At 37.1% G+C, this 27,804-nt stretch overlaps 1 protein-coding gene across 1 annotated transcript in view; it reads left to right on the top strand.

Moving 5' to 3' along the window:
- The first annotated feature begins 314 nt into the window (after nucleotides 1-314).
- The window catches only part of GABRG1 (gamma-aminobutyric acid type A receptor subunit gamma1), a 53,269-nt gene continuing 25,779 nt past the window's right edge, over nucleotides 315-27,804 (top strand). The window contains exons 1-3 of the mRNA XM_066316782.1: nucleotides 315-431; nucleotides 16,013-16,161; nucleotides 23,858-23,925. Of these exons, the coding sequence (XP_066172879.1) occupies nucleotides 343-431; nucleotides 16,013-16,161; nucleotides 23,858-23,925 (306 nt within the window). The 5' untranslated portion in view covers nucleotides 315-342. The remainder of the gene's footprint in view (nucleotides 432-16,012; nucleotides 16,162-23,857; nucleotides 23,926-27,804) is intronic.

The raw sequence follows: 27,804 nt of genomic DNA on the forward strand, positions 1-27,804 counted from the left end.
TTTCATCTCCCTCTTTGGAGACAAATACCAAATCAATGCCACCCTTTCTCCCAGGCATGTTTCCCTTCTAGTAAAGGAGGCTCCACCTCTGCTAGGGATTGATTCGTCCAGCAGTTTTTAGGATAATTTATGAAGCAACCTGATGAGCCTATTGGGCGAGTCGCTCGCTCCTCGCCGAGTGGGTTTCTACCTGTTTGGGTGTTTTATTTTATTCCATTCCCCCCCCTTCCCCTCCCCTCCCTCTCCCTGCCGTGTGCCGGTGGGGGTGGTGGGATTGGTAGGCTCGCTGTTTCCCAGCCTCTTCGGGAGAAAACTCGGGCAAAGGAGAGCGCCTTCCCGCTGATGGATGCATGGGGGGGCTCGGCGCCCCGCTGGATCCGCCGCGGGGCCCGGCTGCTGCTGCTGCTGCTGACCGTGCGGCTGGGGAGCGGGTGAGTACGGCGGGACCCCGCTGCCACCGCCACCGCTCCCGGCTGCCAATCGCCCCCCAGGCTGCGCTCGGATGCTCGGGAGGGGGGCAGAGGCAGGGGTAAAGGCAAGGGCGGGGGGACGCGGCGTGTTGAGCCGCCAAACTTCAACCAAAAAAAGGCGTCGGGGCTGCCGCTGTGGCTCCCGCTGTGGCTGCGGTGGGGAGCGGCGCCGGCAAAGTAAAACTTCAGCCGCATGCCACTTGTTCGCTGGGCGGGATGGTGAGTCCAGGCTGGGCTGGGAGCTGGGAAAAGTCCTCCCCATGGGCAGGGTGGCCCGGCTCATGGAGGTCCCCTCGCGGTGCCGCCCGTCCCCGCCCGCGGCTGCTGCTCCTGCGGGGACCCGCGGCCACAGGGACACCTGAACCCGCCCCGAGCCCGCTCCTGCCCCGCAGCATCTCGGCTGAGCGATCGGCCTCGCCGTGGGATGGAGCAGGGCAGCTCCTCGAGTCCCAGAAGTTGGAAACGTGCGTTTTAAGGGAGAGTTAGGAAATTGAACTGGAGACCTGTGAAGAAACAACAGTTTGGTACAGCTGTGTACGTGTGTTATTGGTACCATAACAACGGAAAGAAATGTCACAATTCAACTCCATTAATACTGCAGAGCCAATGTGAACCATTCCACAGGTTACACTCATAAAAATAACAAAGAAGCACTTCAGGTATAAATAAAGGGTATTTGACTGTTGCTCAGTGTGTGGTTTTTTTTAAATGAAAGACGAAGTTATCATTCTAGAGGATATAAAAACTGTAGTGTAAAGGCTGGCAAAAAGAAAAAAAAACAACAAAGAAAAATAAAGCAAAAAAATATATTAAACATTTTTTAAAGTCTCATACTCTAGTTTCCTTCCCCACACTGAATGATGATTTATCAGTCTGTGTGAGGTATGTTCATCTCATCACATCTCTCATCTTCACAAGGCTGCTGTGTTATCCTAGTAGAAACAGCACTGATTATACTTTTCTTAACCTGTGTCTTTTAAAACTTTGATAAATGATGAAAATGTTTTTCAAAGGCATTGATGAAAATGATACCAATGCAGCTGTGCATCTTCAGAATGTTTCCTAATGATCATAGTGTACCTCAGGTGTGAAAGAAATTATCAAGTGGATTGAGAGAAAAGAATATGCATGCTAATTTATCAGTTCAAAGACTTAGTTACAAAGGAGGAGAACCAGCTAAAAAAAATAATTTATTTTGCTTTGCTTGTCAGACTGTGGTTGGGATTATAAAACTAGGTGTAGATTATTATGTATGCATCTCATTAACATTACCATTTATAAATAAGTTCATAAGAAGTGAGAAAAAGAGGTAACTTATGTGCATTGTTTTGTTCTGTGTTCCAGGACATCTCAGATAAAAGGGAACCTTTGGTATGAATATCCATGTATCTGAATCAACTATTTTCAGCCTTGACTTTTTTTCAGAGGCTACATGGAAAAATGGTGTTGAAAGATTCCCCCCCCTCCTTTTTTTTTTTTTTTTTAAGTGACCTCACATGGACATGTGTTGCAGACCATGATTCTCTGGTATGTAGTGCACTGCAATTCATGGGTGTTTGTGGGGACCTCAGGACCTCTGGTGCTCTTTAACAGTCTGCCACACAGTAGGATGGAAATACTGTTTTTCTGCTTCTTTGGATGCCTCTCTGTAGTTTCAGCCCAAGATTTTCCTTGAATCTCAAATTAAAGCACAGGAGTAACACTTTTTCTCAAGAATAGACCAGGCTGCAACCAACTCTGCCAGTTTTTCTAAAACTATCTTGCAGGAGCCAGTCTGCCTTTTCAACACATACTTTTAAAAGGATGCAGACTGCATCATTTTTAGTATTCATGTATACTTTGTGCTGAGTATGATTAAAGTTGCCTCAGCTGTAGCAAATGGAGCTAAAGTGTAAGCAATGGCTCTGGAAGTTGAGCCCAGCCAAGAGTTTATTCTTTTAAGACTGCCACAAAAGCTGTTCCATGACATTACACCAAACTTTCCACACCAAAATGTGGGAATTCTTTCCCATAAAGCAGATGTTTACCCCCAGTTCTCCACCTTCAGCACCAACAGATTAGAATGGCCAATGCACTTGACTTAATTTCATGGGTCAGTATTTTGAAGGACTACTTTTGTCAACAGCAGGTACATCTTCTGTATCAAAAATTGGGCTGTGAGCCTTTCTACAAGATGTGTGCAGGGAAAGAGCACTTACCCAGCAGTCGCTGCAGTCCTAAATGTTCAACAAACCCATTATTCTTGTTGAATTCACATAAACATATAATTGATAGGCAGAGCATAAGAACTGACAATATAATTAATGTTATTTTCTTAGTTCCAACCATAGAGGTGCACCATCACTTTAACATTTCTTCTAACTTATAGTTCTTTAAATGGTATGTGCTAGTCAGCATGCCTAAATGTATATTGTAAGCTTAACTTAATTTTGGGCATATCTTCTCTTTTGTTTCACAATTTGATGTTTTAAAAGCAATTATAAACGCTCTATTGAAACGCAACTGTCAGCAGGTACAGAAGTCAACTAATATTTTCTTTTCAATGCATCTGTTAGGAAAATACATACTACGGCCTACGTTTTCTTCTCATATAAATTCCTGGATCAAAGTTAAGCCTGTCATAACAATGTTAGTTTCTTAGTGCCTGATAATAGTGATTTACTGTTTCATTTGAACATCTGTGATGTTTATTCATTATTATCCTTACTCTTGTGTGCTTTGTTCATGATGTGACAACAAAGAACTTGTTATTCAGCAGTCCCAGTGGTTTAAAATACAGTTTGTTTTATTGAACATTTTTTTAATATTTCTTTTGTTTGCATAAAGTTAAAGAGACAAAAATATTGAGAAATACTTATACTCTTTGCACATAATCTTCTTACAGTGGTTTCAAGGAAATCTTCAAACTATGTCAATCTGTTAATAAAAAAGGAGTCTCAGAAAACTGAAAGAAATTTTCATTTCCTTTTAACTTTCTGTTTGTTAAATAAGCCTGATGTTAAAAAAAAAAAAAAAAAAAAAAACAACACCAAACCAAAAAAACCCCCAAAAAAACCCAACAAAAAAACCCCCACACACCTTTGCTACAAATTCAAGCCTTTTTGAGCTGGACAGGGAAGGTTGCTGGTGAGCACTTGTTGAGCTTGTTCAGCTTCTCTTTCTGAATACTTAAGTCTGTCTACAGAGTAGATTGCAAGGGGATCAGAGGAATAGATGTTTTTTTCTTTGAAGCTCTGGAAGAATTGTATAGTACCTAGAAGAGTCTGGGTCCAACAGAACACCTATTAGAGAAGACCACTAAAATGAACTAGGTATATGCACTGTTTGAAGGTGGGTTGCTTTGGTTTGGACCATCATGTATATAAGCTAAAAGAGTTATGTGTGTTGAACTCACAGCAAACCAAAAGTCATAATTTCAAACCCCATTTTTGTAACACCATTTATAGTAGAAGAGAGTAGGACTTTTTGAATTACCTGCATAACTATTTCTTGAACTGCATCCTAAATTGATCATGTACATGAGTAAAATAATGATATTATAATTTATTTGTTAAGGAGCAGCAGAAACAAGTACTAATTATAAATGACTGTAACACACTGACAGGAATCTTTCAAAGGCTGGCCGATGACAATGACTCTAACATTTATTTCTTAACAATTTCTCTGAATAGCAATAATTTGTAGTGAGTAATTCAGGTGCAATTGAATTAATCTGAAGATGACACAGAAGTCTTGATTTTGCATTTTTTCACATGCAAACATTTTTTAAGACTGAAAATAGTGTGGTGAGTTCAGTGACCTACAGGCCTGTGTAAAAATTGATTCTATATATATAAACCTGAAATGGTAAATCACGGAGCAACAATGAACTAATAGAGGTAACTAAAGAGACTAGGAAGGTCATCGGGAGTTCATCATAACAGAACTTATTTCAAAGAAGAGGACAATTTCAGTGATATTGATATGATGGAAATAAATAATTTCTAAAATATGATTTAACTGGGAATTTTCCAGTCAGTAGGATCTATTGAGATAATCTGGTCTTATATAAGAATATATAAGAGGCTAAACAAAACTGGAGAATTTACCCTGGCTTCTCTATCAGTTTTGTTCCTTCAGTTTAACTGTGTCCTTGCATGCAGACTTGATGAGGAGAAATCTGATGAAGTGTTATACAGTATTTCTAGTCTGAGGTTTCTGTGGGTTCCAGCCAGTGGATCTCCTGTTCCCAGTGTAATCTGCTACAGCTGTCTCAGCCACTGGATTCCCATGTCCCTCTCTTTGTGGGGAAATCCAGGTCTTTGAGATGGCCAAAGGCTGCAGCTGCTCTTCAGGAGCAGCGTGGTCTGCATCCATCTGCTCTTCAACAAGCAAACCAGTCATTGAAGCTCTTCCTTTTTCTGATTGCCTCTGCCGAGTTTTGCCCTGACAAGAACTCAGAGCATCTCAAGTGGACCCTGAAAATTCTTAAAGGAATCAGCGTTTTGGTCAGAATACATCCTGGTGCCTTTCTCTTTCCAGCCTTTCTCTTTTTCATACTGTGTTGTAGAAACCTCCTCACCTCTGGGGGACAGGAAGCTCCAGTGACATTAAATTCCAAGCAGTTGCTTCAGGATGAATGATCTAGTCCAAAATTAAAGTTTGTACAAATGTGTCACAACTGGAGACTCTCTATGCAAGAGCAGAAATTTCCACTGAGTTGGATTTACCCATGCTACCATCATACAAATGTATCTTTGAAGCACATCCCTGGTATCTGTAGTTTAAGAGACAGCTTGATAGCCTCTCACATAAGTTAACTTAGAAACCAATATTTCTTCTGAAAATACATAATTATTTGCTTAACCTCTTTTAAGCCCTTTCCATTTCTTTTGTCTTAAGAAGAGGTACACACAGAATATTGCTTCACTACTACTTCATACTGCTCAGATACCCCCTCACAGGGTTAGCTCCAACACTGTTCAGGTGTAATTCATGTCCTTTTTGCTTTCTGCCTTGGTTGTCAAATCTTGTTCTGTGTCACTATGTTCATGTCTGGTAAGGTGTGAATGGCTAGTTCTATGTTTCTATATTTATTTGCAGCAATTTTTCTTTGTTTTCAGGAAGACAGACAGACATAGTAGATGGGAAAAATCTGAAGTAGAATGAGATATGTCCCCTTTGGATTAAATTATTTGATGTCTCAGATTGTTAGTCCTTTCCTTTAATATGGTTTTCTTCTTGTTTAAGGCAGTATATCATGAGGGATTAAGTATTATTATTATTAGTAATGTAGTATTATTGTCCAGTTTTTCTTTCGGAATAAAGTTCAACTGGATAGAATTTCTCTTAGTAAAATATTGTAGCATCAAGTGTCCATTTTTTAGGTGGCAAATTGTCAATGCAAATAATGAATTTTTCTAATTTCATTTTCCAATGTTAAATTTGCATGACAGAGTAAGTTATGTAGATGTTTTTTTAAAATGAAGGGACCTCAGTGTTTTCTTTGGAAGAGAATAGTTCTTGATATCATCACCACACAGCCATTGAATATGTATTGGGTTGTGCCAGACCTGCTGCAGGTGACATCTGGATCTGAACCTTAGGTTCTTGCTTTGCCAGTGAGAGCCATCCAGCTGATGGCCTGTGGGTTGTGTCCAGCAGGGGACAACTCTGACTACCATAAATTTTAGTCACCATCTAATAAAAGGTGTAATTCTCCTGTTTTAAAGATATATTTTAAAGATTGTGACATGTAATACACAATAAGTTACATTGGAGAAGACATAATTTTGTGCACAGAGATAGCAAGTTTTTGATTACATGATTTAGGCATTTCCATTAGTCATTACAGAGTATACTCACCTATCTATACAATCATTAATTAACTTAATCAAACTTTGGATTAGTTCATAATTGCTTAATTTTACACTAAAATTTCAGTAAAATCTGTTCATTGTATTTCTGTTGGGGACATGTCGTTTCCTAGTTATTGTAGTTGTATGGCTTTTTCTGGAATTTCAAGCCAGATTTACTTAGGTGCTGTAATTACAGTGTGCAATTCAATCCAAGTCTCTGGTTCTGTTGCTGCTTCTGTCCATGCATATTTCTTTGGCTCTTGTGGGAGGAGGATGGTACATCTGCTCACGCATGTACCAGAATTTGGAACTATTTCAAGTAAGTTTGGTTCTCTGAAGGGTTGTAGTAGATTTCTTGTCATCTGAAGATTTTGCAGGAAATATGTGATGAATTGTATTAGAACAAATGTTCAAATGGGTATGCTGAAATACCATCAGCTTAAATGATTGAAAATACCTTATAAAGGATTGCTCATTTGATATATCCTGTGAGATACTGGTGATATTTTAAAGTAGAAAATTGACTTTGCAATTTGGTAAATTTTATAGTTAGTGTGGGATGGCATTTAATTAGGTTAACTGCTTTTTATTGAGGTTATGGTTCTCAGCATTCATTTATCAAAGGTCTGTTTTAAGTTTAGTTTCACTAAGGAAAGTGTATCTGGGATCAAAGTACTTAGCCCATCAACAGTGTATCTGTTCATTTTGAACTTGATGGCAATTAACCTTTCATCAGTCAAGTGTTGATAGTGTGTGAATGGTGTGCTGATGCACATGGATTTAGGAGTGCCTGTCTTTGTGTCTTTGTGTGATGATCAGTCCAAAACTCCCAGGAGATCTGGTACTACCATGGTTAGTACACGTTTCATGTATCCAGAGAAGTTATCAACACTGTCTCCTTCTTCAGCAGTTTGGGGATATTTTGACCTTTGTTTAATACCTGTTGTCCCTTTTCAGTTATCTACTTAGGTTCAATAATTTGCTTTGGTTATCCTCATACCTTGTGTTCAAGTCTTCATTTGTTTCCTGCTGTTTGTCTAGATGAACAGTGGACTATGGCTGTTTACATTTTAATTATTTGATTGCATGGTATGGCCAAAACCTACAAAGAAGCTAAAACTTACCAAGAAAATAAGATTGCACCTCAGGTCTTGTGTTCAGTTCTGGGCCCTTCATTGTAAGAAAAAACATTGAGATGCTGGACTGAGTCCAAAGAAGGACAGTGGAGCTGCTGAAAGGTCTTGAGTTAAGTTCCATAAGGAGTGGCTGAGGGAGATGAGGTTATTTAGCCTGGTGAAAAGGAGGCTCAGGCAGGTCCTTACCACACTACAACTGCCTGAAAGGAGGTTGTAAAGGTGAGGGTCAACCTCTTCTCTCAGGCAACTAGAGACTGGACAAGAGGAAATGTCCTCAAGTTGTGCCCAGGAAGGTTCAGGTTGGACATCATGGTGAATTTGTTCTGAGAAAGGATTGTTAAACACTGGAAGGGGCTGTGCTGGAAGGTGGTGGAGTCCCTGTCCCTGGAGATGTTCAAGAAACAACTCCCTGGCACTTAGTGCCATGGTCTAGTTGACAAAGTCATGATCAGTCAAAGGTTGGACTTGATGATCTCAGAGGTCTTTTCCAAACTAAATGATTCCACGATTTGATGAAAAGACAACATACAACATGTTCTTCAAGTTTGTAATCAGAAGATGAAATAATTGCTGGGAGGAAAGAGAAGTGAGAAGGTCTACAAAACGGAATATTTTGTCATCACATATGGAGGTAAGGAAATGGTCAAAGTAAGATTGCTATACTAACCAAGCTGAACATGTTTGAGAATCCAGCAGTTCTGAAGTGATGCATAGAATTACCTGTGCTTGGCTAGGCAGATATGAGAAAAAATATCAATTGATTTCTGGATTGCAGCTTGATAAGAGTAAAGGCAGCAATTATACTGGTCTGACCGTATCAGCCCTTGGATTAACTTTCAAGGAGAGAAGATAAACTTTGTATTATGTGGGAAGACTGACAAATAAAGAATATCTGAGATGCTTCGAGTCTTTATGATAATTTTGTGAGATCTGTAAAATCCATTTGAATGAATAGCTTTTGACCAGTGTAATTTCAAACAGTATGAAGCATTATGTGAAAATTGACTTGGAGAAGAACAATTTGCCTGGATCTCAGAAGAAAATTGGTCTTCTGGAAGATAGCTTTAATAGTATCTGTTGTTCTTATTGTTAAAAATCCACATTTCTATAAACATTCTTGGCAGTCAGATTGTGCCTTTATTAAGTGCTCAGAGTTAAGTCTAGTTGTATTTGTTCAGTAATTTTGGATTAGTTTTTAGTATATAAGTATCATAAAGGTGTTGAAGATTTTATGAGAAATGTGATAATGTTTTTAAGTGAAGGTATTACTGGGATTAAAACTAATTGGACTGAAGTTATTGTGTGTTGGAGAAAATATTTCACATCTTTCAGAGGTGTGCTTTGAAGATGAAATGACTCACAACATCTTAATCACCTGATACTTGTGATATGTATTAAGATATCACAAAGGTAATAGTCTAACCTAGTTAATAGACAACAATTTTGTTACAGGGAGTGAACACCAGAGACACAGGTTTTTATTCTGTTATTGCTACGATTGTTCATTTTTTTATGACAAAGCTTATTTAATACCAAGGCAACTTCCCTGTGTAGCTTAAACTTCTAATTGATATTCAAATGTTTCCATGTTTAGGAATTCCTAATATTTTTTCCACACTTTTCCCTGATAATTAATGTCCAAATTAATCCCTTCACTGAACACTAAGGAAAAAGAAGGGAAAGAAGAAGCAGGAAAGGAAATTATAAACAGCCAGACAAATGTGAAATAAGGCAAGGAGCACAAGGCACTATGTGTATTCAAAAGAAGAATCAACCTAACAGTATGTGGATGGTGTGCTGCAAAAAGATGTAGGGAGTGAGTAAAAGATGCTTCAGTGGGAGAGAGAAATACATTTTAACACACAAAGAATATGCCTAAGTCTGGCAAGGCAGAAAGGGTGGAAAAATGACAAAAACATCGGAGATAGAATAGATGGGGGGAAAAAAGATTTTTGTCGAGAGACTGTCTAAACCAGTTTTAGAAGAAGAAAGAGGAAGGACTACAACATCAGTGGCTGTATATCCCACAGGATTAAAATGCTTTTTGGAGACATATTTTCAGTAGCTGTATTTTTTCTGTTTGCAGTTACATTTATTTTCCCAGGAATTTTCAGTGACACATAAAGCATATCAGTGAAGACGCTGATTCTGAAATTCAAGAGTTCACTTCCACAGAACTGTAATGGAACTGATGACTATGAAGTCGGCCATAAAGTCTGAAAGATAAGCCTTGAGAGATGTTTAAACCATTCACCACTGACAGCTAGCAGTGATAGTGAGCTTTCAAGGAAGTCTTTTGTAGAAAAATGGAATTGAGCTCTGTTTCAGGAGTCGTGACTATGTGGTCCTGCTTATTTTTGCTACTTGAGAGTTGTATTTGCGTACATGAAGGAGTCCCAGTAATTTCTCTTCTTCTGAGGATACTACAAGTCTATCTGATGTCTGTATTTTATCTTAAGAAGATTCAACATCATATGAAAATATGTAATTTAAATTGCTGATATGAGAGTAATTACTTATTCTTTCATATTAAAGTTGCATTTTTCTCTATATTTAAGGAATTTTGCTCTGTTTCAGGTATTTCCTAAACTTATCACCCTGCTAGAGTTCAGATTTTCACCTACGCCTGGTCCTATGCCTTGGTCACTCACATGACACATGACTAAGTACTTGTATTTTTATCTTCTGAACTAGAACCATCAGCAGCCTCTGTACAAATGTCTGAGTCTGGACCGAGGGGAGTCAGTGACCATGTTTAGCTTTTCAGCAGAGCTTTAGATCTTTTATTAACGTGTGGAATTTGGCTACATTTTGGCACAGGTCAGGTGAGCTCTGACCTTTCACTGCTGGGGCAATGAAATACACTTCTTTACCACATACAAGCATACAGTGCTAGGTGTTCTGGAGCAAGCTAGTGCCTGGTTAGATGATCTGTTGGAAAACTTCCCTGGGAACCTTACCTGTCTTGACTGACTTTTTATTAAGGCCAGTCTGGTTAAATGCACTATTTTGACAAACCTGTGAAGCAGTATTGTTGCTAACAAAGTAATCTATCCTGTTTACACTTGAAGAAATACTACAATTTTTCTGAAAGTTGAGAGAAATAGTTTGATTTGGTGTTTTTTTTTTTTCTTCTTTTTTTTTTTTTTTTAAATTAATAGAAAATAAAGGTTCAATTGCATTATATTTAGACAAAGGACATATCCTGGGAAGCACAGCCAGTGAATAACAGCTGTCTTATGGCATATTTCATCATGTAGGTAAGTGTCACTTTGCCCTACCCCTGTGTTGGTAAAACTCTTGAAGGAACTGAAGATCCTCAGGTAAATGAAGTAACACAGATAGTCTTACTGTTTTCACTCACATATGTAAGGCAAGAAAGAAAAAATGTATTTGTTTTAGCTCTTTTAGCATAGAAATTATCTGAAATGTTCATTTCCCTCTTCTTTATTCATTAAATAAACATCAGAGTGTTCCTTGTACAGAAGGTTCACTATCTCCAAGGCCACTATGAAGGTTGTCTAAACCTCAGAGATAGAAAGAACTTGATTGAGTTGCTTGTGAAGCTGAAGCTTTAGCAGAGATAACTCAGGTTCCCTGACAAGTCTCAGCTTTTCCTCAGGTTACAGGTTCCCTAAAAATCAACCCATCTTGGAAGACTGGATATCCTTTTGTGTGTTGGATAGGAATAGGAGCCTGTGAATGGACAACTAAATTGATGCTTAGCTATGTTTAAATACTCTCACTTATGCCATACATGTACTTTTGTGTGTAATACTTTGACGTGCATGATGCAAATAGCAGTCAGAACACATTGGCTATATTCATTTTTCTACTTCATTGCATAACTTGACAGATATTAATTGCAACACAAAGCTCACCTGACTGATTTTTCTCCTATTTAAAAGAGAACAAAAACCTGTGATGTTAATGTCTGATGAGCAGCATGCTGTCTGATGTTGAAAAGACTAATTTAGTCCTTAGTCAATTGTGCCCAGAGATTTATTAGTCATGGTAATGTTTCCAATTAGTTGATGGACAGAGAGCATAACGAGGGCACTTTTTGCCTAATTGCTGTTAGCTGTGTACATGTAGTTTACTGTTGAGTTTATGAGGGTAGCTGAAGTGTTACAACAAGTATCTTAAGAAATGAGGTCTCTTTCTTTATAAAATCATTAAAATCAGAATTAGCACCTGCATTAATATATTTAAAGTAGCACTGCGTCGTGGACCAGAAATGTTTTAATGTTTGATTGTTTTAAATCATAATCTCTCCAGACATTCTGAAAAAGACAGTGAGTGAACCTAGCTGGAACAAATATATTTTACAGTAAATGGAGAGATGATCTACTGTTATGTTCTGTGTATAGTGAAATAACCTTTCTATGAACTTGGAAAGGAAAAGAATTCCTCTTTAATTAAGTTTGCCTTTCTTCTTGAGTTTGTGAAAGAGACGGGAAAGTGCCACCATTAACGTGGGATTGGAATTAATTGACATTAATCTTCATAGGTTTCTTAGATTTATTTTAATGGCAAAGAAGTAAAAAGGTCCTCAACCCAAGTTAACTGTCACTAAGTAATTGAATGTCATACATGAATTTAACATTTTGTATTCTGGTTTGGGATGAAGTTTGCTGCCTTCTGTCCTTCCTTCTCTCCTATTCCAAACCCTGGAGAAAACGCTGGAGATAAACAGAAACTCAGTAAAAGATTAAGAGTTTTGACCTGTCTTGTTTCCTAAAGTGAATGTTTCTTTATAGAACATGGTCTAGCAAGGTCGATAAGATCCCAATAACACCATCTCAACTGATCCTACTGACTTTATACCTCTGAAGGGATTTCTACCTTTAAAACAAAATAATTCAAATCTGTTTCGCACGACAAATATTGTTAATTCAGACTCCTAGATGTGAACATGTACGCAGTGTCTTTCCTGTTGCCTTCACATGTCTAGGTGCTCTTTTGAGGGAGCTTTGTGCAACTCTCCCCAAACTAACTGGATTGACAATTCAGGTTGAATTGTGGTGTGCTCTGCTTCACTGGAGGGTGTACAAAAGACTTTCTGTATATTCTGGTCACTTCCTTCTTCCATCCAGCATCATTCCCTCTTGCTACAATCTTACTAGTCACATCAGTGGCTGTGGTTTAGGAATCAAAGCTGTAGAACTGGGTGCCATCCACATTTCACAGATACTATAAAGACTGTAATAAAAGTTATAGTCTTTATTATACATTTGGTGATTTTGGGCACATTTTAAAGAAGAGTTAAAAAGCTGGTATTCAGGTAGAGAGATGGGTTAATTTCAGTCAGTCACCTCTGAAAAGACCAGTAAGATAGGAATAGAGTAAAAATAGTTTTTTTCACTGTGTAGAACAGCAATAATTCAGACCTTCCATATTTGGTTACATTATTATCTGATTCATGTTGGTTTCTTAGCAAAGGGATTAGTGAGGCACAAGCTCTTATTGGCTTTGTGTACTAGTGTAGAAATCAATCGTGTTTCTTTTATAGTGATTGGCACTTTTTTCAGTGGGCAATATTTCCTAGATAAAATCAAATAGTTCCATGTAAATGGTCAGAAACACACATTTTAAACTAAGACTTGTCAGACTTTAAGTAAAGAAATGTTGCATCTAATAAAACTATCTTCTTAAATGGATTTATTTACTAGTGTCTGGGAAATCACTCAGATGTTGAGATGGAATTTTTCTCTCTCCACCTGCAATTGCATTAATTGCTTTCTGTAACCTGTCATTGTATTTCTATTTGTAGTTCAGAGTTTTAAAAGTGGAGGACGACTAGAGGTCCTCCAATTAAATAAGACAGAAAGTTGAAAAATAAAAAGTGAAAAATTGAAATACGTTCTTATTTGCATTTTTTCTCCTTGTTAATTTCAAGTTTATATAAATACAGTAAATAGTAGAAAAGAACCAAGTGGAGATCAAGTTGCTCAGAGAGGTTGTGCAGCTTCCATTTTTGGATGTCTGCAGTACCCAGCCTGATAATCCATGAGCAGCCTTCTGTGACCTCAGAGTAAGCCCTGCTTTGAGCAGGAGGCTGGAGTAGAGAGACCTCTCACGATCTCTTTCCAACGGGATTTGTCCTGTGAATCTATAAATAAAATTAGGGACTCTCTGAAATGTCAAGATATTCAGTGACTGTGAGTTGAGACGTTGTGGTTGTAACTCCTATTTGGTTTAGGTGGTGATGGCATGACCTCTTGCACATCCATTTTGGCTAAATCTCGGCTGTTCGTAATAGCATTGTGGAAAAAAGAAACATTAAAGCAGAACAAAATAGTGTCACAATCACTTGAAATTCTTTGTAAATAACTGGGCTGATCCAGAGAATCAGGTGTTCTGTATCTGTAAGGAACTCTGTTAATTTCACCCTACTTTCTGCTGTTTATGGGATGGAAGACAGAAAGAAGAAGGTCGGTTTTGTGGTGGTTGTGTCTCTTTCCTTAGAGAGCTATTATAAATTAACTTTTACCTCCTCATCATCTTAATGCCTCTGGGAAAAGGGTGGGGTTTCCTCTGCACTCTGAGCAACTGTCAGCTAATTTATAAAGTAATTAGATGCCAAAAAGTGCAAGCAGACCATAAATAGATACATTTTAAAAACTAAAGCTGTGTGGCAACAAGAACATGAAAGAGATGGCAATAGGTAGCTCTGAGGGAAAAAGAGTGTACATTTACAAAACTTATCTTCCTAGTTTTAGTGCTCCCATTAGTGGGATCCTGCTAATGGGAAATGTTAAATATTTAATATCTGACATTTCTCTCATGTAGTGCAGTAAAGATTGAGTATTTTATGGTGCATTTCAATTTAAAAAGAATGAAAGCTCTTTTCAGGCTCTTACAGGGAAGCTGTCAGTAAGCCTTGTATTTAGACTGCGTATTACTTTCTGCTGTAATAGACTCTTTCAACTTGCTTGCAGCAAGTTAGGTATGAAAGCTCTGATACCTGAACAGTGCCTTTTGCTCATCCTCTGGGAACCTGTTGAGCTGTGGCAAGGTCTCTGTCACACTTCCCAAATTAAGCAGGCATGCCAAAACCACTGAGAGTTTCCACAGCCATGACAGTTTTGATTTTCAGTGAGACTTGCTAGTGTTATCCAAGAGGTGATGCAAGGCCTTTCTATTACAGACTGGTTTGAGGCATTCCCACAAAGGACTGCAGTAAAAGGCAGGCATGCCTTCTCTTACTCTGTCCTTTTCTGACTTTTTCCTGTCCATTCTTCACATGGAGCATACTGGTGATCTTCTTTCCTGTAGTAAATTTGTTGAAAATTTCCACTCTCAGTTTTGAGGGCAGCATATGTCTGTGTAATTTAGAAGCCCTTAATAAAGCAGTAACATCTTTAGTTTTGGTGTACAATGTGAATTGGCACAAGGATAGTAATTTAATTCCTTTCTTTTACTGGAATATTGTACTTGTGTTAACATTGGATCTGATTTATAGGGGCTGCATATTTTCTGTAATGGCTAGCTAGTGCCAATTTGTGAAGGTAGGTTGTGTGACTGTTAGTTACTGCTATCAGTCTCCTGCACTTTGCTTGACCTCCAGCCCATAGCAGTTCTGTGAAATAAACTGGGTGAGTAATACAGATTGCAGTTCTTAGCACTGGAGGAATACTGAAGTCCATACTCATTTGATTGAAATAGAAAGAAAGCTACTTTCAGACATTCTTTGACCTTTTGGTGAAAATGAATTTGCAGATGCAATGAAGATACTGCAAATTTTTTTTTAATGATCAGGAGATTAACTATCTATTGCTGCTTATCTAATTAAAAATAGGTAGTAAATGAATGCGTAATTATTTTCCTTGTACAATTTTTTCATCTTGATAAAATAGGTGACAAACTGTCTGAAAATGGTGTACCATTTATTTCAGTTAGCTACACCATGTATACAAACAGACATATGACATATGTCTGCAGTTTCTGCTTCTGCTAATGCTTAGTTGTAGCACGTGGATGTAATATTTGCTCACTTAAAATGTGAGTGGATTTTACTGAGTATGCAAGATTTATTTTTTTACATCATATAACTGAGGCTACTAGGAAGGAGATTCTGTTGATGCTCTTTTAAGAAGCATACAATAGATATGCTATTATGAAGATTAAGCATCTCTTGGAATTATTGCATCATCACTTGAAAAAGAAATGCATGTAGGAAAAAGATTTGAAATTACACGTTTGTTTTAAAACAGGAAAATGCTGACGGTAAGATGATGCCTGCTGCTGTTTTTATGGGTTTGACTCATAGATTGAGCTTTTCTATATGGGTGATGTGTAATTGTCTCTATAAACACATACTCCTCACCACCACAAAGCAAAATGTTGGTAAATATATATATATAAAAATTGTAAATAAGGGCCTGCTTCTTTCTTTTCACAACAGAACGCATTTGTGTTTTCAAAAACTATTCTAAATAGTGTTCAATATTTTATCTCTTTCTTTTCCAACTCTTGTGTATTCAGTTTCACTATGTCTTGTGTTTTTCCCAATCTTGGTTGTTTGCTTTTTGTTTTTTTTGTTTTTCTTTTAAATCACATAACATAGAGCTGATAAAGCAGATGATGAGGATGATGAAGACCTAATGGTGAATAAAACATGGGTCCTTGCACCAAAGATTCATGGTGGTGATGTAACTCACATACTGGACTCCTTACTGCAAGGATATGACAATAAGCTTCGGCCAGATATTGGGGGTAAGCTCATAAAATGATTCAGTGTAATAGAATATGTGAACTGGAGATAGTGTGCGTTTTGTCGAAGATGGCAGAACTATACTTACTGCAACATTTAAAACTCAGTATTAGCAAGTTAATATAAGAGTAATAAAATGCAGACTTTTCTGGAGCTGGTAAAAAAATGTTCTATGCAAGATTAGACTTCATGTTCTATTTATAATCTTTTTTTTTCTTATGGAAAGTACTTGTTTTGGGGGACAGTGAGCCATCTATAATAAATCATTAAAAGCCAATTATAATTTGCTTTGTTTAACAAAAGTCTTTTGTCAGAAAGAATTGTAGCTATAAACCAGCCATGATCATTTCCAAAATTGATCATAAGTCTGTAGTACTTCTTTAAAGAATTATCCCTGGACATTTTATTCTTTCTGTAGGAAATGCATTGTGTCTCTTTTAGGCAAATATAACTCAAGCCAATTGTCTTTTTCCCTTAGCTAAGACTTTGAAAAAAACTTTCAAGAGTCTAAAAATATAACCTAGGGCCCAATTTTTTTAGTGTAATACAGGAAGAAAAACTGCATTGCTATAGATCAAACTTTGCAGGCAGTAGGAAGGCAATTTTGTCTTTCACCAGTCAAAGCATCAATTTGCATATAACTATTAAGTGTAAATATTTGGAAGAATCTTGTTTTATATATCATGTAGTACATGAAACCTTGCCAGCTCCTGTCTACCACTTGCAAGAAGGATCAAATAAGAAAAACAGTGTATTTTTTCTGAGTTTGTTTCCTGGAATGTGAAGAAAGACGAGGAGGACATAAGTATTTGTGATGTACCTGGCATTCCCTATCAAAGGAATGCCATGTAAGTCTGTGAGCTGCTCATACCTTAAACAGCACAACAATCTGGACCTGTTTCATTGATGTAGGGGAAGAAAAAGATGCAATCTCAAACTATGCTTTTTCCTTTGAAAGCTTCTGACAAATTGTTTTCTTTCCCAAACTTCTTAGTTTCGTTTTATTGGTAACTGTTATCTTGGAGATGTTGAAAGGCAATAATTCTCTCCCTGCCATAATATAATCACATGTGAATCTCATAAAGTTTGGTTTAAGTCTTTTTCTTCATGTTCATTTAATTGACTTGCTAAAAAGTATTTGGACAACATGAAAAGTCCTCCAGCATGTTTTTCCTTAAATTCTCAATGTGCAAAAAATGTTCAGCTTATTGTTGGTTTTTCTCTGTTTGATGCAACAGACAGAAAAGTGATGATGAAGAAATCAGCTGTCTCCTCTAGGATTCATTTTAAGGATTAGCTTGTAAGTGAGGATGAAAGAAAAGAGAATTATTTTTCTCTTCTCTCCACATAAAACTTAAAAATGAATGGAGAAAATACAGAGGAGGAGTTTATGCTGATGTGTTAAATGCATTGAGATGAGCATGGAAGAATTTTGATGTAATTCTTACCTTTATTTTCCTGGTTATATTCTGAGTCTTGATAGGATAAAAATCTGTCTTCTTGCGAGTAACTCAATAGAAAGCTTCTTGGATTCAAAATATTAGTTCCCAAGAGAAGACACCTAATTCTAGCTTCTCTCACATCAATGTACTCTTTCTCTTCTCAAAATTCTGTACCAATCTGACCTTTGCTATCTGGGCCCTGCTTCCATCCACTATAATAGAATGTAAAGTTCATGAATAATCACCCAGAGTAATGAAAAAAAGGAAACGTTTGGGAGTATTCACTTTGTTTGGAGGAGAACAAATGTGAAGTATGATTCTGCCACAAGGAAGTAATTTTGGACAACACAAGACGAAATTTCTGTCTTCAAGTGAAGGCACTGCATCCTGTCCAGTAGTTTGGGAACTGCACTAGATATTAGAGAGAAAAAAAAAAATCAGGCTATAGTTTATTAATCTTAATCTGCTTCAAATATGTGGATAAAATCTGGTGTCAGATTCCTTTCTTCAGACTGTGTGTCAGTTTTTGTACAACAAGGTTATTGAACTGGAATTTTCGTTATCTTTCAAACCATTAGTACCCACAGAACATTCTTATGATTGAATTACAAAGCTCATTTACAAAAGCAACATTTTTTTTGTTTTGAACTTGGACTTTTTGGGTTTGAATCTGAAAGCAGAATTTTGTTTTCTTCATGGTGTTGACACAATATTTCATCATCTTAGAGTGAAATAAGAGTTTCATTGTTAAACATGCAGTTAATTGAGGGAGATGCTAAAGGAGAGCCAAATGAAAATTGAAATTTTGGAGGAAATACTGAAATTTAATAGGGGAAAACCACTCTGTCATTTTCTGTTTGTCTCATTCAAATATCCATGAGCTGTAGTAATTACTTAACTTCTACTCTTTGCTATGTTTAGTAATCTTACTAGTCTTTGCAGAGATTTATGTAGTAGGCTTGAGGTGTTTGGAGCATAAATGTTCTAGTATTCTTCTACTCAGTATGAAGTAATAGTAGTTATCAGATAAAGTCTCCTATCTGAGGTATAAATACCTTTAATTACAGATACAACCTTGGAGTGTTGATGTACTAATAAAGCAGCATTATTCTCACTGTAACATTACCTTTTGGCGGCATGATTTTATAACCAAACTGTTTTAGCTCTAGTCCTACATCAAGGTAGCTATTATTTTTGAACTTTCCTTTTTAAAGGAAAGAATCTTAGGGACACTGATATATTAATGTTATCCTATCAATGTACAGATAATTTTTTTCAGCAATGATGTGTATATGGGTGAAACACAACTGCAGTATCTAAAAATTTAATTAAAAATAGGAAGCAGTCATCACGTACCTACAAATTCAGTGGGTATTTTTAATTAACAGTTTAAGACAAGTCATCATTGATGGAAATTTTAAGAATGGTGGAAATTTAAAGATAATCGCTCATGGACGTAGAAGAATTGGATACATAGAGAAATTTGGATAGTTGTTATTGTCCTATAAGCAGGGGCAAATAATTACATCTCTCAAGTGCACTAATGTGAATAGTCACGTTCTAAGAAATATAAAGAATACATGGAAAATACAGGACTTTCAAATAGAAGTGCATATTCTCAAAAAATCAAGGTAGAATAGGTGCTGAACAGGTGCTCTTAGTGTAGCAGTGATGAAAGCATGATACGGGCAGAAAAGTAATAAGCTCAAACTGACTCCTAAAGATTTTTGGATTTTTATATGTTTTTCATATACTTGTAACTTTGAAGACTGTTAAAACATAGTTATAGCTTCTAGTACTTGGCCTCTCCCATAGTTTAACAAACTCTTACTAATACTTTCTTGAAATTCTGTTTATTAGTCTAGCAAGGGCACTTTGTTTTGCACCCTGCATTGTAGACACAATAATGTGAAGGGCTAAAATATCAGGGTGGGGTTAGGGCTTTAATAGGGCAGAATGCAGGGGAAATTATCTGACCAACTGTTCTTCTAATTGGACAATATTTGTTAGATATACTAGTTAAATAACCTTAAAAAATTGTAGAAATACTGTATCACGTATGCATATTGCCATATTGTGCCACCACGAAAGCTTTCCGTTACAGACTTGCTTTTACATTATCATTTTAACACTGTTTGAAAGGTTTTCTGTTTTATTCCAGGCAGCAAAACAAGTAGGGAAATACCAAGAAAAGGCAGAGAGAGATGTATTTTGAGTTTAAGAATATTTTCCAAGAATTTAAGAAAATTAAAATTCAAGAGCAAGATGGAGAAGCATATATTAGGGAATGTTGAAGGTACTGGATGTGTGCACTGCATAGAAAATCATGGAAATAATAAAAGTGGTGGGGTAGGAGTATCTGCCACTGATGAATTTCTTTCAAATAGAAGGGTGAAAAGTTTGGAAGACAGGGCTCTGCTTTCATCAAAGTCACTTTGAATAAATTCTTCAGAGGTTGACCTGGAAGCCTGCTGTAGACACTTGAGGCTGAATAATCTTAGATTGTTACTTGGATGTAAGTAATAATCTTAGAGAGCTGATTGGAAAATTGTATTATTCCATTAAAAACTATTAGAAATTGAACAACACTGTTATGGTAGTCACCTAATTTATTTGCTGAATAACTGTTTTATCACTATAGGTCATGCTTCTTGAGACAAATCATGAGGAGTTATAGAAAACATGCTCAAAAAGACTGGATAATGTGGTCTTAGTTAAAGCTGAAGAGCATAAGTACTAATTAAAAACAAACACGTTGTGATTTAAACCTTCATTAGAAAATGAAGGAACTGTGGTAAACTATAGGGACTGGTAAGTTAATTTAGGTGGACTATCATGCTCTTGATAAATATATATTGAAGTAATGGATTGGAGGAATGAAGATAGTATTAAGCAATAAAAAGTGCAATGTTCTGGACTTTTAAAATAATGATAATTATTTTTGTCATGAGATAGGTGTTTATAGAATGAGAATAGCAGATAAGAAGACCTCTTAAGTATTGCAAAAAGGTATATATCAAAAATCAAAAGCTGAAATCTAAGCCTGCAAAAATATAGGCTAAAACCCAGACACTTGGAATGTCAAGGGCAATTATTAAAATAATTTGTCAATCACTGAGGTAGATTTTTCTCACTATGATCTCTCTTATCAGGAATAAACATTTTTCAAATTTTTTAAAACCAGAAGATGTTCAGTCTAGGGAAAAAAAAGTCAGAGCAGGAAATCAGAAAGTGAGTTTATCTCTCTAGATTGGGTTTACCAAACTGGCTCCTTCTGTGCTTCAGTTACATTTGAAGCTGACCTTGTGATCAGCTGCTCCTTTGTGCTCTTCCTCTGTCTCCCCCTCCCTCTTGAATATTCACTCTATTGTCCTCTCACCTTCTTGCTTTACTCTAGCCTGCATCATACTGTCTTTCAGTGTAAATATTTAAAGAGTTCAAGCCCTTTCTTCCCTCTTTAGAACAGTGCTCTTCTGCACTTCATGCAGGACGTGTTAAATAGCCGCCTTCCTGCTTGTGTTTTCAGGGCTGACACCAAGTTTTAAAGTCAAATAAGAAGCTTTCAGGGTAGGAAAATCTTCTCAATTTGTTCTTCTCAAAGTATCAAGAGGGTATTTTCCTCCAGCATTTGTCATTTTCATGAATTCTTATCGCTTCTAGTTCAAGAACACAAAGAGTAATAATTAATCCTTCTAATTCAGAACTGCATTTCTCTGTACCACACAGAAGAACTAAGGTAACAATATAGCTTTTTCCACTCCTCTTGAACTGGGTTTCTTTCTCTTTTGTGTCATTTATGATGACATAAAAGATCATTTATATGACATAAACAGATCATTTATGTCAATTAAGTATTTTCAATAGAGGCATGTTTTCAAACTGTTCACTGGCTCTTAATACCTCTAGTAATCTTACTCAGAGCAGTATGGAAAAGGCAAAATGAACTAAGTGGCTCACTATAGGAAAGCCCTTGTGGCAGATGAAGTACTGCATGATGCAAGTTAGAATTTCTTAAAATTGACACAACCCTCATTAAAAACTGTGTCACTGACAAAGCTCAAAACTTAGTTGTTAATAAGGGATGTCAGTGGTTGGGATATTTATAGTGTGGTCTCATAGGAAAGTTTTGATCAAGAATAATGGCATTTTGAATTATTTTAGCAATTCATTCTTGTAATGAAGCTGGCAGATGATACAATGTCAGTTGGAAAGGGAGTGGCTGCATTTGAAGAGTATTTAGCTCTTTCAGTATAACTGGAATTGAGAGGCGAAAAAAAGGAGGGGGAAGAATCCTGTGAGTTTTATTTCAAGGTGAGAGATTCTTCATTATGAAGTATTCAACATTACTTGAGGAATAAGGCAAAATATACTTTGATCCATCTCCCTGTGTTCTGGTCTAGCAGTGGGGCTGCTGTTATAAAAGTAAATAGGATTGCAAATTAAAGGAAGAGGATATCTGTTTGCAGAATGTAATGCATGTTAAAAGGATTACATTATACTTATGACAATTTACACACATTATAAACTTTTTTCTTGCTCTGATATTTCAGTCTGTGTGTATGAGCTCTTGTTCTGTCTCCTTTCCTTTATGAGCTCTGCAGAAATTGGAAACGTTTGCAGCTCACAATCAAAGAATAACAGAATTGCAGAATATTTTGAGTTGGAAGGGACCCATAAAGATCATTGCAGGAAGTACTCATTTTTCCCCCCAGGAAATAAATTGGTTTCAAGAACCTGTTCAACTTTCTGTGAAGCATGCTGGGGACAGGGTGGGGATCAAGTGACTCTGTGCTCTGTGGTCATACAAAAAATCCTTTGTGCAGCCCTACTAGTGTGTCTTCCTGTCAGGCATAGGTTCACACCATTAACCAGATTTGGAATCAGGGGAATTTCCTCCCAAGTGAGCTTGGCAGGGAAAAGTTATCTTGGGATATTTAGGAAGTGCATCTTGCCTGTCATTGTAGCTGGCAAGGATGTCAATGGTACAGTCTTTCTTTCTGTACGTCCGAGTTTTTAGAAATTTGAAAAATCTTCTTACTTATGAATTTAAGTTTGTTGTTAAACACTTGGGCAATCTCTGAAGTTTTGCTGTATAGAAAAAATTAAATCTGATTACCTAGGATCCATCTCCTATGAAATCAAAAGGTCTTTTTCTTTGTATCTTGCCACTTTTTTATCCTCAGATTGAAAGAGATGCTTATTTTATTGTATAATATCATAAAAGGACCAGCAGAATTCTATTACTCTTATTCCTCTTCATTCCATTGGGTACAAGGACATATATCCTCTTGTGTCCACATTCTGTTTCTCCAGCATAAACTAGAAGAAAATGCTTGGCAAAATGATGAAATTAAAATATATCCTCTCGTCTTTCATTTGTGGGTTTTTTTTTCTGTATAAACCAGTTAGGAGTAAAAAAATGAACTATCAGAACCTCCTGTACTTTAGGTGTGCCTTTCATGGACACCATTTTGTAAATGCACAAAGTAGAGAGCATATTCTATAATGGAATATATTTTTTTAATTTTTGGTCTTTAGTCTGCACAGTCACAGTGTTTTCCCTGTTTTAAAGAAAAATGAGTTTGGTAATGTTTAACTTTTACTTTCATTGAGGAGCTTTCAATTTGGTGTTTTAACCAGCGTATTAATTAAGCTGATGAAAGAACACTAATAATCCCTAGGTGTGCTCTAGCATCATGAATTGAAGAAACCTGTGGTGAAAGTTATTTTGTATCTGTTACACATTCTTAATAGAAATTGATAGAAGTCACTTCATATTGATTCCTTGCAGCTGATAAGCACATTTGCCCCAGACCTCATGCTTCATTGTATGAAAAAAATCTTCAAACTTGTTTTCTGTTTAAGATTGTATTTTTATGTCGTAAGACAATTTTGAGGGGTTTTAGTTTTATATGTTTTTCTTTTCTTTATTTTTTTATCTATCTTATATTTTATCAAAAAGCACAGGTGGAGATTGCATTATGAACTAAAAAGTTCAAGTTGATAATTCTGAAAAGTCATATGAAATAAGAGAGCCGAGTCATATATGATCCTTCACAAAAAAATTTTACTAAAATTTACTAATTTTTTACTAAAATTTACTAAAATTTTAATTAATAATTTATGAAAATTTTACTATTTTAAATCCAATAAAAGAATGCCAGATATGTGTTTCTTCAGTTAAATAAAGTAAATTGCACTAACAATTCACAGAGTTAATGAAATATGTAATTATTATGGTTACTGTTTTGTTTAGTGAGAACTACGGTAATTGAAACAGATGTCTATGTTAACAGCATCGGTCCAGTTGACCCAATCAATATGGTAAGTTCTGATTACTGACAGAAAATGTCATCTGCATGTTGCTATTGGTTCATTTTATGGAATAATTCTAATCTCATTGAAATAAGTTTATTTATTTCTTACTGCATATTCTTATGCTGTTGGCTATGACTGTAGTTATTGCAGAGGAACATTTAGTCTCTCTGTTTGAAATTTTAATTTTAAAAATGCAATTTTTCTCTTAAGGAGGTGAAGTTGCACAGAGTACACTGGATCAAGTCCTTGTTTTAGTTTGACTTGAACATTTCCACAATCTTTGTGTGTACCTGGTTTACCTCTGGCCCAGTTTGATTTCCTGGAGCTACACTTCAGAGCTTAAGAAAAATTATATTTGACACAGCAGTTGTGAACAAAGCTATTTTCAGTGAAGTGATCTATTGTTTGGTTGGTTTTCCTTCAAATTCATAGAAAGCAAAATTTTTTTTGCCCTTCTTTTTCCATTGAGTCTTCTGTGTCCTTTTCAGTGTGTGTATGACTGGTTTCTTAGAAGTTAAGAAATGCATCTCACCTAGTTTGTGGTACACCTGTTGAGATCTGACCTATCTGTTTGGTACCAACACTGAAGTAAGAGCACTTATGAGCAAGTTGAGGGTGTGGATTTTCCTAGTTCTCTTAGTCTGTGCATTGTATGAAATGGTAGAGGCTTTAGAAAGGCCTTTTGGCCAGGACTAAGGTGGGGACTTGCCTTCAGGTGATTCTGAGTTTACCTCCTTTACTTCCTCCCTACAAATTGCTGACAGTGTTGAATTTGCCTGGCAGAGAAGAGTTTTCTTCAGAGGCTGGAGCGTGCCAGTGCAGGGGAATTCTGAGCATTTTCTCAGAGTGCAGTAATTCTCATTTATTATCAAGGATCTTGTGATTTAGGCATATGTCATCATGTGGGGATGGAGAACAGTGACTTTCAGTGATTGGAAGCCAAGCAAGAAAAAAAAAAAAAAAAAAAAGTGGTACTTAGATACTGTGGGAGAAGATGCAGATCTGTGGCAAAGGATATTTGTTCTGGGATAATGGTCTAACCAGCTTAGGGTTGTCATTACCTGGGGCTGTGGCAGGGAAGGGCTGTCTCAGGCCAGGACTGAATGAAATACATGATAGACATAACAGTGACAGACTGGGGAACATTTTCCAGCTTCCATGTCCAGTGTAAAGTGGTGTCTTTGTTTTTGTCTGTCTCCCTTCTGCAGTTTTTCTGTTTGCTTCTCTCTGTCCCATCCTCTTCTGAAGGAACTTACCATGGAAGCAAACTGTGAGGATATGTAAGGAGGATCTAGCAAGTGGTAGACATTTCTTTTTCCAGTAACCTATAAAAACTCTTCAGCCTGTGGCCCATAGGTATTGGACACACTGGAAGTGACCATGAGAAATGCTTACAGACTCAGTTTCCTAGTTCAGCCATGGAATTATTTCATGTCAGTTGTTTGAAGGTCTCTCCACGTCTTCTAGAGCTGTGCCAGAGCTGGGTGGTGATGTCCTTACCATGTTGCTAGTAAAAGCCAGTCATACTGGCTTCTAGTTCTAGTAAGGACTGGCATCCCACTGAAAAGGCATATTACTTCACTAGAGAGTGGGATCCTAAGAGTTAATAATGGATTTTTCTCCCCAACCTTCTGATTTCTCTTTAAACAAAACAAAACAAAAAACCCCAACAAAACAAAACAAAACAAAACCCAACAAAAGAAAAAAAAAACCCGCAAAAAACCACACACACACACACACATAAAAAAAAAAAAAAAAAAAAAAAAAAGCATGCCACCAAAGGGTAAAAAAGTAAATTTTACTAAGATTTGGAACTTTAAAAACTATCCTATGCTTTTTAAAAATGCACACAAAATTACTTAGCAATTTAAATTACAGTCTAAAACTACTGTAGCCTTCATAAAAGGGCAATTGTTTCCACTGGGCTTGCACATCAAGAACGTGGCTTGTGTGAGTATCTAACCTCAGTACAGGGATCAAACCTTTGTAAAACTAAGTAAAATCATATACTTGAAAAAAATTTGATTAAGGTTAAAAAAAAAAAAAACAAACCCAAAAAAAAAGGCTTTTATTCTGGGAAACAACATTCTCAGCAAAAGAAATAATAACAAATTTTACCCTGTAAGCTCCTTTTATGTGAGCTGTTGATTTCATTAGGAAGGCACTTTCCCTGGAGTCAATATCGTTTGAGATTTTTAACCAATAATCCAAAATTTGCTTCCATTTCAAGGGCTGTCCTTAGCCCCTAATTTGATCACTTAATAAGAGAATACATTTTCTGTGATTTCCAATCCCCATTGAATTACTCATTTGCCAGATACCTTAATTCACTCTGGCAAATTATGTCCTTTAACTATCAGGTTTTGATACAATATGGCATGATGTAGATGGTATTTTTTCTGATAGTGATGCTGAAGCACCGTGTCAAGGGACTATGTTTGTCTGAAAGCTTGTAAGAACACATACTATGAGAGGAAACAGATTTGATGTTTTAATTGTCTGTTTTCCTTTTGCTATCTGATAAACTTCCGCTTTCATAATTGAGGTCTATGCATGACATTCATTAGAGCTTGTTTTTGAAGGCTGGTGTATTTTGGCTTTTACTGTTTAGTAAGGTCTTCACAACATTTTAGATTCTATAGTCACCCTATGAATAAGATACATTTTCCTAGAGCTTATGATTCCTTCAGGCATGTGAATCCTGAGTAAACACTTTAAACAAGTGTCTGAATCAGTAGAGCATTTAGGCTTATAATACTAAATCTAGAGATTTTTGAATGTGTCTTTTAGAGCTAATCTGTGCTATGCATTGTGCAATAGACATTTAAAATCCAGTTAAGTACTCATTACATGGTACATTCAGGATTACCAGGGTATCAAGCCAGCCAACATGAGCTTGTTAAAGTAAGGTCCAGCTTGACCAACCTGATCTCCTTCTGTGACAAGGTGACAGGCTCAGTAGACGAGGGAAAGGCTGTGTTCTATCTAGACTTCAGTAAAATATTTGACGTCATCTCCCACAGCATCCTCCTGGAAAAACTGGTAACTCATAGTTTGCATTATGGGTGGACCCTAGAATGTCTGGCTGGCTGGTCCCAGAGAGTTGTGGTGCATGGAGCTCAATTCAGTCAGCAGCCAGTTGCTAGCAGTGTTCCCCAGGACTCAACACTGGGGCAAGTTCTGTCCTTATTTATGATCTGGATGAGGGGATCAAGTGCACTCTCAGTAAATTTGCAGATGACACTGAGTGGGAGTGTTCATCTGTTTGAGGGTAGGAAGGGTCTGCAGAGAGACTTGGACAGACTTGGTCAGTTGGCCAAGGACAGCCGCAGGAAGTTCAGTAGAGCCAAGTGCTGGGTCCTGCACACGCAGTGCTGCAGGCTGGGGGACGAGTGGCTTGAGAGATGCTCAGCAGAAAGGGGCTTGGGGGTCCTGGCTGGCAGATGCTGATGAACACGAGCCAGTGTGTGCCCAGGTGCCATCCTGGCCTGTGTCAGCAATAGTGTGGCCACCAGGACCAGGGCAGTGATTGCCCCCCTGTGCTTGGCACTGGTGGGGATGAAACTTGAGTGCTCCAGTTCTGCGTCCCTCACTTTAAAAAGGACATTGGGATGCTGGAGCATCTCCAGCATCCAGGCTTATGGATGGCAGTGAGGATTATGAGAGGTCTAGAAAGCATGTCTTAGGAAGAACAGCTGAGAGAGCTGAGTTTGTTTACTCAAACTTTAAGTTTACTCAAGTTGAGTAAACAACTCAAAAGTTTGTTTACTCAAGTTTTACACCCCATCACTGTGTAAAACTCCCCGAAAAGAGGTTACAGTGAGGTGGGGTCCAGTCTCTTCTACTGTGCCTAGAGTGAGAGTACAAGAGCCACTGGCCTCAAGC

The sequence above is a fragment of the Sylvia atricapilla genome, chromosome 4 (genome assembly GCF_009819655.1).
Source record: "Sylvia atricapilla isolate bSylAtr1 chromosome 4, bSylAtr1.pri, whole genome shotgun sequence".
Taxonomy (NCBI): domain Eukaryota; kingdom Metazoa; phylum Chordata; class Aves; order Passeriformes; family Sylviidae; genus Sylvia; species Sylvia atricapilla.